The following is an 11500-nucleotide window of genomic DNA, read 5'->3' as shown; positions in this document are numbered from 1 at the left end:
GGCGGGCGCCTGTAGTCCCAGCTACTCGGGAGGCTGAGGCAGGAGAATGGCGTGAACCCGGGAGGCAGAGCTTGCAGTGAGCTGAGATCCGGCCACTGCACTCCAGCCTGGGCGACAGAGTGAGACTGTGTCTCAAAAAAAAAAAAAAAAGAAAGAAAAGAAAACAAGAGAAGACCCTTGCCCTGGGCAGCCACAGGGAGTCTTCCTTGATGGGCACATGATCACTCACTGATGGGAGCCAGGAAGACAGACACCCAATGCACCAAGGCCCAATTTTGCTCCCCTTCCCCCCACTCTGGTTTGGAAACCTTGTATTCTACTTGCAGTCTCAAGCCCAGAGTTTACTCTTTTTCCTAACGGATAGAAACTTCACCCCAGAGCTTTTATCCAAAGAGTATGAACATCTGGAATAAGAGGGCAATCTTAGGGAAGAGGTGACCCTGGCCATGGAGGTAGGAGCAGATGGGACCACGGTCCCGGGTCCCCCTAAATGCCAAGAGACAGATCCAAATACAAAGATGAGCATTTGGAGACACAGGAGCACATACGTGTGCAGGCTTACACAAGCACACACACAGCCACATAGCCACACGCTACACATACACAGGCACTTATGCACATGTCCACACAGGCGTAGATACTCTGGCAGGCACAGACTCACAGAGGCGCACACACACATACACACATACAAATACACACAAGCACACTCACAGGCACATTCGCACAGGTGGAAATTCACACGCAGGCACAGATACACACTCATGCAGGTACATGCACGAGCAACACACAGGTATACAGGAACACACACATGCCCAGACACACAGATCTACACACTCACTAAAGAGCACGAGCTGGCCGGGGTCGGCAGCTCACACCTGTAATCCCAGCACTTTTGGAGGCTGACATGGGTGGATCACCTGAGGTCAGGAGTTTGAGACCAGTCTGGCCAGCATGGTGCAATCCCTTCTCTGCTAAAAATACAAAATTGCTGGGCATGGTGGTGGGTGCCCGTAATCCCAGTTACTCGGGAGGATGAGGCAAGACAATCGCTTGAACCCAGGAGGCGGAGGCTGCAGTGAGCCAAGATCGCGCCACTGCACTCCAGCCTGGGCAAGAGTGAAACCCTGTCAAAATAAAGGACGAAAGAAAGAAGGAAGGAAGGGAGGAAGGAAGGAAGGAAGGAAGGAAGGAAGGAAGGAAGGAAGGAAAGAAAGAAAGAAAAGAAAAGAAAGAAAGCAGAGGCTCCCACACATGCACACTTAAACACATACACGCACACCCCATAATTCAAACACCAGTTGCCCTAGGCCACTTGAGAGTATCCTGGCCAGCTGCCCTGAGTAGTTCACTCTGGGCTACAGCCTGGTCCCTCCTCCTTCCCTGCCCCACCCCCAGTTGGTTGTATAAATTCCCTCCCTTTGCTCCTTCCCTGGAACAGCGGCCTCTAACACCAGCACAGCAAACCTGCCAGGATCAAAGTGTACCAGTTGGCAGCATGGGTAAGGAGAGGGGCTTCCAATCACACATTGCCTGCCCTGTCTGCCCCTAATTTGGAAGGCCCTCCCCCAGAAAATGCTAGAAAACCTGAGGGGGTAGCTGGGGAGGGAGCAGTGGACTCTGCTTCATTGTCCCCAGTCTGCACACCCCTCCCCCACCACCCCGCTGCATTTCCCAGCTTAGCCAAACTTTCTGAGAAAGGTGGGCAGAGGCACTGCTGGGAAATGGGATCCTGGGCCCTGACTTGGCTCCATTCAGCAGAGGCTGGGGCCAGGGTGCCTTTCTGCAGCTGGGAAAATCAGATGGGGGGGGCTCTTAGAGAACACCACTCGGTCCCTGGCCCTCACATAGAAAAGAGATGATTCTGATTTCAGCCCTGGGCCAACTTTGCACTCCAGGGAGGTAGGGAGTCTAAGCTTTTCTGTGCCCAGGTCACTCTCTAGCTACTCAACACAGCAAAGCTCTTTGGGAGGGAAATCAGAGACCCCCAAGCTCTTTCACTGGGGACCTGTTTCAATGCCTCCTCCACCCCTAAATCCCCCTTGGCCCTGCTATTCCTCCATCCGTGGGCTTCTGGGTGACAGGCTAAGAAGGAATTGGGGTTTGGTTGGGAGGTCCTTCCCCACTTGAGGCTGGCTTTTCCTCAGCTGGAAGAATGCCCAGCAGCCAGCGTGGCACGGAAAACCCACTAGAGCTTTCCGTGGGTCCATCCCAAACCCAAAGCTGCTCTGAGATCTTGCTTGAGATACCTCAGATGGGGGGTATTCCCCAGAAAGAGGAATGATGCTCCCAGGGCCTGCAGTGGCATGCTGGGCCTGACCCTGCGAAATGCTGGGGCTGGGGTTGCTGGGGTTGCTGGGGTGTGGGGTGAGCAGAGGCTGCAGAGCGGGCAGCTCCTCCTCTGCACCTTTACTTCCCTCTGTTTCTCCCTGGCTTTGTAGTTTTTGTATCTCTGTCTTGATGTCTTGGAGTTTTTTAATCTCCTTTCCCTTCTGTATCCAGCAACTTCCTTCCCCACCCCCTGGCATTTGGTGCCAAGCCCCGACTTAGCAAGGTTCTGTAGCAGAACCAGTCTCCTTAACTCCTGTGAACTGGATCTCTCTCTCTCTCTCTCTCTCCCTGCCCCACCTCCAGCCCTCTCTCCAGGCATCAAGCACTCTCTGGCATTCTCCTGTCCTCTGTCACAGCCCTTCCCATATTTACACAGTAATCACAGTAATTCACTTTTTTTTTTTTTTTTTTTTTGAGTCAGAATTTTACTCTTGTAGCCCAGACTGGAATGCAGTGGTGCGATCTCGGCTCACTGCAGCCTCCGCCTCCCGGATTCAAGCGATTCTCCTGCCTCAGCCTCCCAAGTAGCTGGGATTACAGGTGTACGCCACCACGTCCAGTTAATTTTTGTATTTTTAATAGAGACAGGGTTTTGCCATGTTGGCGAGGCTGGTCTCAAACTCCTGACATTAGGTAATCTGTTTGCCTCAGCCTTCCAAAGTGCTGGGATTACAGGGTGTAGAAAGGCACCCTGGCCCCAGCCTCTGCTGAATGGAGCCAAGTCAGGGCCCAGGATCCCATTTCCCAGCAGTGCCTCTGCCCACCTTCCTCAGAAAGTTTGGCTAAGCTGGGAAATGCAGCGGGGTGGTGGGGGAGGGGTGTGCAGACTGGGGACAATGAAGCAGAGTCCACTGCTCCCTCCCCAGCTACCCCCTCAGGTTTTCTAGCATTTTCTGGGGGAGGGCGTGAGCCACGGCACATGGCCTAATTCAGTTCTATGAAAGGACTTTGAAATACATTGTCTTATTTGTCCTCCATATCTACCTAGAGAAGTAGGTAGAATATCATTATTGCCCACTTTTCATAAACGAAGAGGAGAAAATGGAGAAACAGGGCATCAAACCTGGCACTTGAAACCAGGTTTCCAGACTCTGAAAGCTGTTGCTGCCTCTCAGCTTCCTAAGTCCTTTAGCTGCTGTGAGTGGGAGTCCCAAGCCCCAGTGGCGGCCCCACTCTGCCTACTCCTAGCTCCTCACTTGCGGCCCAGCTGTGAAGGCAGAGGCTGGATTGGCCACAGGACAAGGCAGGAAACAGGGCCCAGGCCTGTGGAGGCCACTCCAGGGTTTCTTTCAGCCTGCCGCCCCCTCTGGGTTATTCTTTAGCCCCTGCTCCCCAGCAGGCCCCAAACTCTGATGCTGGGGTGCTGGCAGCTGTGATGTCCCAGCCCTGCTGCGCATCTGCTGACTTCCATCCTGGAGATTAGCGTGGCCCCTCTTGCCAGACTTCAGAGATAGGGAGGGTGGCAGGGTGCCCTACCTCTCTGGTGGGCAGGCCTCTGGGCTCTTCAGAGTTGGGCCAAACACCTCACTTTCCAGATAAAGGAAGTGGGGCACACCCATGGGTAGAAACCGGCCTGAGGACTTCCAGCTGCTATTAGCCCCAGACTCTCGGTTATGTAATCCAACCCTTGGCTAGCAGCCTGGGATCAGGACCCAGGGGAGAGAAAAGCAGGAATGGGCCTCCCCCGGATATAGAAACATCTTGGTGAAGGGAGCTGAGCAGGCGCCACGCTCTCTCCCTGAGAGTGGCTCCCCAAGAACAGCCAGGGGTGCCTGAGCTTTGACCAGACAAGCAGAGAGCTGCACACCAACTGCATCCTTGTGTTTACTTCTTGTAAAAGCCCACTGTGGAATTCTTACCATCTCCATTTTACAGAGGATGCAGAAATTGAGGTCGAGGAGCTTCAGTACTTTGCCCAAGCTCCCCTGGCTAGTCAGTGGCGGGCTGGGATTGGGCTCCGAGTCTGTGTCATATTCACTATACCACACGACCCCAGCTGCATCAGCCCTCCTCCGGCCCTCCCTGGGCCCTGCTGGACTGTCTGTCTACCTTCAGGTCTACCTTCAGGTCATGTGTCTCCAGCTCTTCCCAGCACAACCTCACCCTCATCAGGGCTCTGAGGGGGCAGAGAGGACAGGCCAGAGCGATGAGGCTGGATTGGGGACCTAGGCCAGCCGCACTGCTGTGGCCCACTGGGATGTATGCTGCAGGATGTGGGGAGGGAGCCTTCACCCTCCAGAGCGTGGCCCAGCCAATGTGCCCCATTGCTTCCACAGCTACAAAATGTGGGAATTGTGGACCCGGCTACTCCACCCCTCTGGAGGCCATGAAAGGTAATCGCCCATGGTCTGAGAGTCAGCGCCCTACAACTGATTCCACAGCTAGGGGTGGAGGGACTTCAGACCTAGCCCCCACCCTCTGGCACACCCAGCACTTCCCCTACCTTTCCTTCCCACCCTGCCGTCCCTGCTGCCTGCTTTCTACCCTGCAGGACCCAGAGAAGAGATCGTCTACCTGCCCTGCATTTACCGAAACACCGGCACTGAGGCCCCAGATTACCTGGCCACTGTGGATGTTGACCCCAAGTCTCCCCAGTATTGCCAGGTAAGGCAGGGCTTGGGCACCAGCTACTTTAAGAGCGTAGCTGCTCTCCTCCCTGGCCCTGGGGCCCCCCTTCCCAACGCCATCCTTCTTGGCCCTCCCTGGGTATGGATGTACAGGCTCAACCTGGGACAAGGGGAGTGCTGAAATCCAGCCTGTGCCGTGCTTCCAAACCAAAATAGGTCCACAGGGGCCCCTCTTCCAGAAGCGGACAGAGGCGTGGCCTGGAAGAGCACCCCATCTCCCCGCATTCTAGGTCATCCACCGGCTGTCCATGCCCAACCTGAAGGATGAGCTGCATCACTCAGGATGGAACACCTGCAGCAGCTGCTTCAGTGATAGCACCAAGTCGCGCACGAAGCTGGTGCTGCCCAGTTTCATCTCCTCTCGCATCTATGTGGTGGACGTGGGCTCTGAGCCCCGGGCCCCAAAGCTGCACAAGGCATGTCTTCTGCCCTTGCCAGCTCAGTGGACCGTAAGACGCCTGCCACCCCAGGCAGCTTACGGGCAGGAAGCCAGACCTAAACCAGCAGCCTCCAGCTCTTACACAGGATCTGGCTCGGCAGCAGGGAGGGAGGTTGGACCTCAGAACAGAGTCTATCCAGGCATTCTGGGTCATCACCCTCCAGCACGGTGACCAGGGCGCTGGAGAAGAGGGAGGAGGCTTGTTTCACTCTGAGAGAGGGAGGGAGCCATTTATTCCCCCCATGCGGTTAGGAGCTCAGGGTTTCTCTTAAAAACTCCAGTCCCTCCCAACACTTTGTTTAGTGCACTCTTGGTGCCAAGCACTTACGGTGTTGTCTACTGGTAATACAGAGTGAACGCTGGTGTGGGCCAGCCCTGGAAGAGCTTATGGTTTCACAGGGCTGCGTGTGCCTTCAGGACACATGGGGAAAGGTCAGCGCTTTCTGCCCGGGGAGTTATTAGCAATCTCTCTGACTTTCCCTTGCTGCTCTGTAGAAGTTACCAGACTGAATCTTTGTCATATTCCCACAGGGAGAGTTGTGTCCAAGTTTTGAAGGAAAAAATGACAGAGTCAGCAGATAGAAGTAGGGGGAGTATGGAGGTTAAGAGCAGGGACTCCCAGTCCTGTATGATTCTGACACCATCCCCCACCCCTTTCAGGTCATTGAGCCCAAGGACATCCATGCCAAGTGTGAACTGGCCTTTCTCCACACCAGCCACTGCCTGGCCAGCGGGGAGGTGATGATCAGCTCCCTGGGAGACCTCAAGGGCAATGGCAAAGGTACCTGCCAGCATATGTGCTCATGAAAACTTCCACAGCTGTGAAATGTGGGAAGCATTTTTCTGTGGGAGGAACAGAATGGAAGGGGAAGGATGGAATGACTTTCCAAGGCGAACCAGTGAGCTAGATCCCAGTCAGTATTTTAAATGTTAGCCAGTAACTTCAGTTTTGAATATTTCTATTAAAATGAGTCTTCACTGATGAATTCAGTACAAAGTTATAGTCAAAACAGGCCAGGTGTGGTGCTTTACGCCTGTAATCCCAGCACTTCAAGAGGCCGAGGCCAGCGGATCGCCTGAGCTCAGGAATTCCAAACCAGCCTGGCCAACATGGTGAAACCCCGTCTGTGTGCTGTCTGCTGATAATACAGAGTTGGCACTGGCAACTCTGCACTAAAAATACACAAATTAGCTGGGTGTGGCGGTGCAGGCCTGTAACCCCCACTTCTCAAGAGGCTGAGGTAGGAGGATCACCTGAGCCCAGGGAGGTCGAGGCTGCAATGAGCTGTGATTGAACCACAGCATTTCAGCCTGGGCGTCAGAGTGAGACCTTAATCTCAAAAAAAATGTAGTGAGCAGAATGGAGCTTAGACTCTGGGAGGAATCCCACTCCAAAAGTGGGAGGCTGGACAACAGAATACCAGGTACTGAGTCCCAGAAGATATCGTAGGAGAAACATTTCTGCTGTGGTCTGAGAGAGGGATGAAGTTGCCAGGAGACAGGGGCACTAGGGTAAAGCACCCCCTGCCACCTGGCCACCTTTGAATGCCTGGGTGAGACCCTTTGGATGTCTGAATTTTTTATTTACTTTTTCTTTTTCTTTTTTTTTTTTGAGATGGAGTCTCGCTCTATTGCCCAGGCTGCTGGAGTGCAGTGGCGCGATGTCAGCTCACTTCAACCTCCACCTCACTGGTTCAAGCTCCTGAGTAGCTGGGATTACAGGCATGTGACACCATGCCTGGGTAATTTTTTGTATTTTTGATAGAGACAGGGTTTCACCATGTTGGCCAGGCTGTTCTTGAACTCCTGACCTCAAGTGATCCGCCCGCCTCAGCCTCCCACAGTGCTGAGATTACGGGTATGAGCCACTGTGCCCGCAGCCCTGGATGCCTGAATTTAAGGAGCTGGCAAATCCAGCAGTGGAGGTGGAGGCAATGGGCTTTCAGCCTCTTAGACATGCCTGTGGGAGAGGGCTGGAGGGTGGAGTTAGCGTCTCTACTGCCTCTACCTGCCACCCTACTTCCTTCCCTGTTCAGGGGGTTTTGTGCTGCTGGATGGGGAGACATTCGAGGTGAAGGGGACATGGGAGCGACCTGGGGGCGCTGCGCCATTGGGCTATGACTTCTGGTACCAGCCTCGACACAATGTCATGATCAGCACTGAGTGGGCAGCTCCCAATGTCTTACGAGATGGCTTCAACCCCGCTGATGTGGAGGCTGGTGAGAATCCTCCCACGGGCCAGCAGGAGCCTTGGGCCCACATCCCCTTGCTTTCTGCTCCAAATCTCCCACCCCTGCACTTCCCTCCTGTGGCCCCAGAATCTGAGGGAGATGGCATAGAATGCACTGCATGCTCAGATTGCTCAAGCATCCTCCTGATCCCTCCAATCCATTTCTTAACCTTCTGCCCTGATTGGTGGCCTGTCTGCCCATGCCTTCCGACCCCTGATGCTGAGCCTATCCTCCGGCCCCACTCCCACGCCAGGGCTGTACGGGAGCCACTTACATGTATGGGACTGGCAGCGCCATGAGATCGTGCAGACCCTGTCTCTAAAAGATGGGCTTATTCCATTGGAGATCCGCTTCCTGCACAACCCAGATGCTGCCCAAGGCTTTGTGGGCTGCGCACTCAGCTCCACCATCCAGCGCTTCTACAAGAACGAGGTGACATACGCCCTCTGGCCCTCCCCTCCCAGTAGTTTCGTCAGCAGCTATACCTAAGCGGGCTTCTGTAATGGTGCTCCCAGGCATCTCCAGGAACGAAAAAAACGAGGCTGCATGCCTTGTCTCTCTTCTCTCAGTGGTAGGCCAACTTCTGCCTGAACCCTAACTGGCCATATTTATTCATTCATTCAAAAACTACTCAGTGAATTTCTGTGCTGGGCACTGTGCTATGTTCTGGGAATGCAGTGATGAAGCAGACACAACCCCTGCCTAAAGGGGCTTGCAGGGAGTTAGATCCTAGTGGCAAGAAGGCCGGTCATCTATTCTCTCCCTCCCAGGTCTGGGCAACCCAGGTCTAACCCCCAGTCCCCAATTCTGATAGGCTCACCTCTCTGCTAGCCTAACCCTCCACCCCTCAATGTAGGGAGGTACTTGGTCAGTGGAGAAGGTGATCCAGGTGCCCCCCAAGAAAGTGAAGGGCTGGCTGCTGCCCGAAATGCCAGGTGAGTGCCTAGGGCACGGGAAAGTTGATTCTCGGCCTGGGAAACAAGAGTCCTTAAAGGCTCTACTCGCCCCCACCCCCAGGCCTGATCACCGACATCCTGCTGTCCCTGGATGACCGCTTCCTCTACTTCAGCAACTGGCTCCACGGGGACCTGAGGCAGTATGACATCTCTGACCCACAGAGGCCCCGCCTCACAGGACAGGTGGGGGCCCTGGCAGGAGGAGCAGAAGGGAAGGAAGGAAGGAAGGATAAGAGAATCTGGGGATGGGGTGGATGGTCTCAAGCAGCTGGAGGATGAGGGAGGTGCAGAAAAAGCAGACATGTGGGCTGCGGGACAGCGCAGGCCCAGGACTGTCCAGGCCAGGGATGGGCATGCAGAGCATGTCTGAAAGGAAAGAGGGATCCTAGTCAGGCAAGCTGCTCTTCCTGCAATATGTGCGCCTCCCACTACGGTCCTCCTTATCCTCTGCACCTCCCCATCCAGCTCTTCCTCGGGGGCAGCATTGTTAAGGGAGGCCCTGTGCAAGTGCTGGAGGACCAGGAACTAAAGTCCCAGCCAGAGCCCCTGGTGGTCAAGGTAAGAGCCTCTCCCCCTACTTGCTGGACCCCTCAGACCCAAGCTTGAGGAATATGTGGGGGAGCACCTGAGCATACTCTTGGGGTTGGGGTGGTGCCTGGGGTGGTGCCTAGGATCTGTGTGTTACCCTGGGCTCTGACCCCTGGTTTTCCCAAGGGAAAACGGGTGGCTGGAGGCCCTCAGATGATCCAGCTCAGCCTGGACGGGAAGCGCCTCTACGTGACCACATCACTGTACAGCGCCTGGGATAAGCAGTTTTACCCTGATCTCATCAGGTGAGAAGCAGACACATGGGCTCACCTCCCCAGCCCTCCTCTTTCAGAGGGGTCGTTTGGCTTTCTGAAGACTCCTTAGGGAGACCCCTGTACCCCACCACACAGATGGCCCATCGAGACCCTGGTCATTCCTTGTTCCTCAGGAGCCTTCCCCTAAAATCTTAGGGGAAGGGGGCAGCCACCTCTGACTTCTCCCTTACCCCGTTCCCCTTTTCCACCAGGGAAGGCTCTGTGATGCTGCAGGTTGATGTAGACACAGTAAAAGGAGGGCTGAAGTTGAACCCCAACTTCCTGGTGGACTTCGGAAAGGAGCCTCTAGGCCCAGCCCTCGCCCATGAACTCCGCTACCCTGGGGGCGATTGTAGCTCTGACATTTGGATTTGAACTCCACTCTCATCGCCCTCAGTCCATATTTTGAGCCCTCACTTCCTTGGGGACCTGGCTTCATTCTGCTCTCTCTTGGCACCCAACCCTTGGCAGCATGTACCACACAGCCAAGCTGAGACTGCGGTAACGTGTTGAGTGGTATCCATTTACTGACAACTGTTGCTTGTTGCTCACTGTGCTGCTTTTCCATGAGCTCTTGGAGACACCAAGAAATAAACTGGTGACCCTGTTCTTCAGATGGCCTCGTCTTTGGGGGCCCGAGGCCTGTGTCTCCTCTTCTGTCTATGCTTTGTATCTTGCACAAGAAAAGGCTAAAGAGGCCTCTGGGGGGGTTATGGTAACTAGTTCACACCAGTGATAATAATAATGCCAAAATCTCACTTTTATGGCCAGACAGAATCTGAAAATTTTGGGGGTGATTGTCACAAGGAGACCTGGGGGTAGAGAATGTACATTGGTGTTTCTGAAGTTTTGTTTTTTTAACCCATGCTTTCTTTTAATGAACCTAAAAATCTCACCCATCACTCCCAAGACAATGTAATATGCTCCCTCACACACAGGAGACCCCAGGACCCCTGTTCTGTATAGTGTAATAAATTTCCACTGATGGCAAGACTACTGGGAGAACTCAGTTGTTGGGAGGTTTATTAGGCTGCTCTTGCATTGCTATAAAGAAATACCTGAGACTGGGTAATTTATAAAGAAAAGAAGTTTAATTGGCTCATGGTTCTGCAGGCTCTACAGGAAGCATGACGCTGGCATCTGCCCAGCTTCTCGGGAGGCCTCAGGCAACTTACAGTCATGGCAGAAAGTGAAGGAGGAGCACAAACATCACATAGCCAGAGTAGGAGCAAGAGACAGAGAGAGTGAGGGGGAGGTGCCACACACTTTTAAACAATCAGATCTCAGGAGAACTCACTCATGATCTCGAGGATAGTACCAAGGTGGGGTGGTGCTAAACCATTTATGAGAAACCCATCCCCCATGATCCAGTCATCTCCCACCAGGCCCCACCTCCAACACTGGGAATTACAATTTGACATGAGATTTGTTGGAGACACAGGTTCAAACTATATCATTCTGCTGCTGGCCCCTCCCAAATCTCACATCCTTTTCACCTTTCAAAATACAATCATGCCTTTCCAATAATCCCCAAAGTCTTAATTCATTCCAGCATTAACTTAAAAGTCCAAAGCCCAAAGTCTCATCTGAGAAAAAGCAAGTCCCTTCCACCTATGTGCCTGTAAAATAAAAAACAAGTTAGTTACTCCCAAGATACAATGGGAGTATAGGCATTGGGTAAATACTCCCATGCCAAAAGGGAGAAATGAGCCAAATGAAAGGGCTTCAGGCCCCATGCAAGTCCAAAACCCAGCAGGGCAGTTAAATATTAATACTCCAAAATAATCTCCTTTGATGCCATGTCCCAAATCCAGGGCACACTGGTGCTAGGGGTGGGCTCCCAAGGCCTTGGGTTCTGCCTCTGTGGTTTTGCAGGGTTCAGCCCCCATGACTGCTCTCCTGGGCTGGTGTTGAGTGCCTGTGGCTTTTCGAGCTGCAGGGTGCCAGCTGGCAGTGGATCTACCATTCTGGGGTCTGGAAGACAGTGGCCCTCTTCTCACAGCTCCACTAGGCAGAGCCCCAGTGGGGACTCTGTGTGGGGGTTCCAACCCCACATTTGTCCTCCACCCCACCCTAG

General features: G+C 53.8%; 1 protein-coding gene across 2 annotated transcripts; it reads left to right on the top strand.

The window, feature by feature from the left end:
* The first annotated feature begins 1400 nt into the window (after positions 1-1400).
* SELENBP1 (selenium binding protein 1) lies at positions 1401-10037 on the top strand. 2 transcript variants are annotated; one of them, XM_026447773.2, is made up of 12 exons: positions 1401-1499; positions 4605-4661; positions 4820-4932; positions 5186-5371; positions 6055-6175; positions 7431-7613; positions 7879-8057; positions 8482-8560; positions 8643-8764; positions 9047-9139; positions 9296-9414; positions 9636-10037. In XM_026447773.2, the coding sequence occupies exons 1-12, from the start codon at positions 1496-1498 to the stop codon at positions 9796-9798; spliced, it is 1419 nt and encodes a 472-aa protein (XP_026303558.1). In that variant the 5' UTR covers positions 1401-1495; the 3' UTR covers positions 9799-10037. The 2 variants fall into 2 exon arrangements, with proteins under 2 accessions (XP_026303558.1, XP_026303557.1); XM_026447772.1 differs by having other exon boundaries at positions 1447-1499; positions 4384-4661.
* The last annotated feature ends 1463 nt before the right edge of the window (positions 10038-11500 follow it).

This window comes from Piliocolobus tephrosceles, chromosome 1 (genome assembly GCF_002776525.5).
Source record: "Piliocolobus tephrosceles isolate RC106 chromosome 1, ASM277652v3, whole genome shotgun sequence".
NCBI classification, from domain to species: Eukaryota; Metazoa; Chordata; class Mammalia; order Primates; family Cercopithecidae; genus Piliocolobus; species Piliocolobus tephrosceles.
Note: the sequence above shows the minus strand (reverse complement) of the source record. Positions and strands in the feature narration are given on the sequence as shown.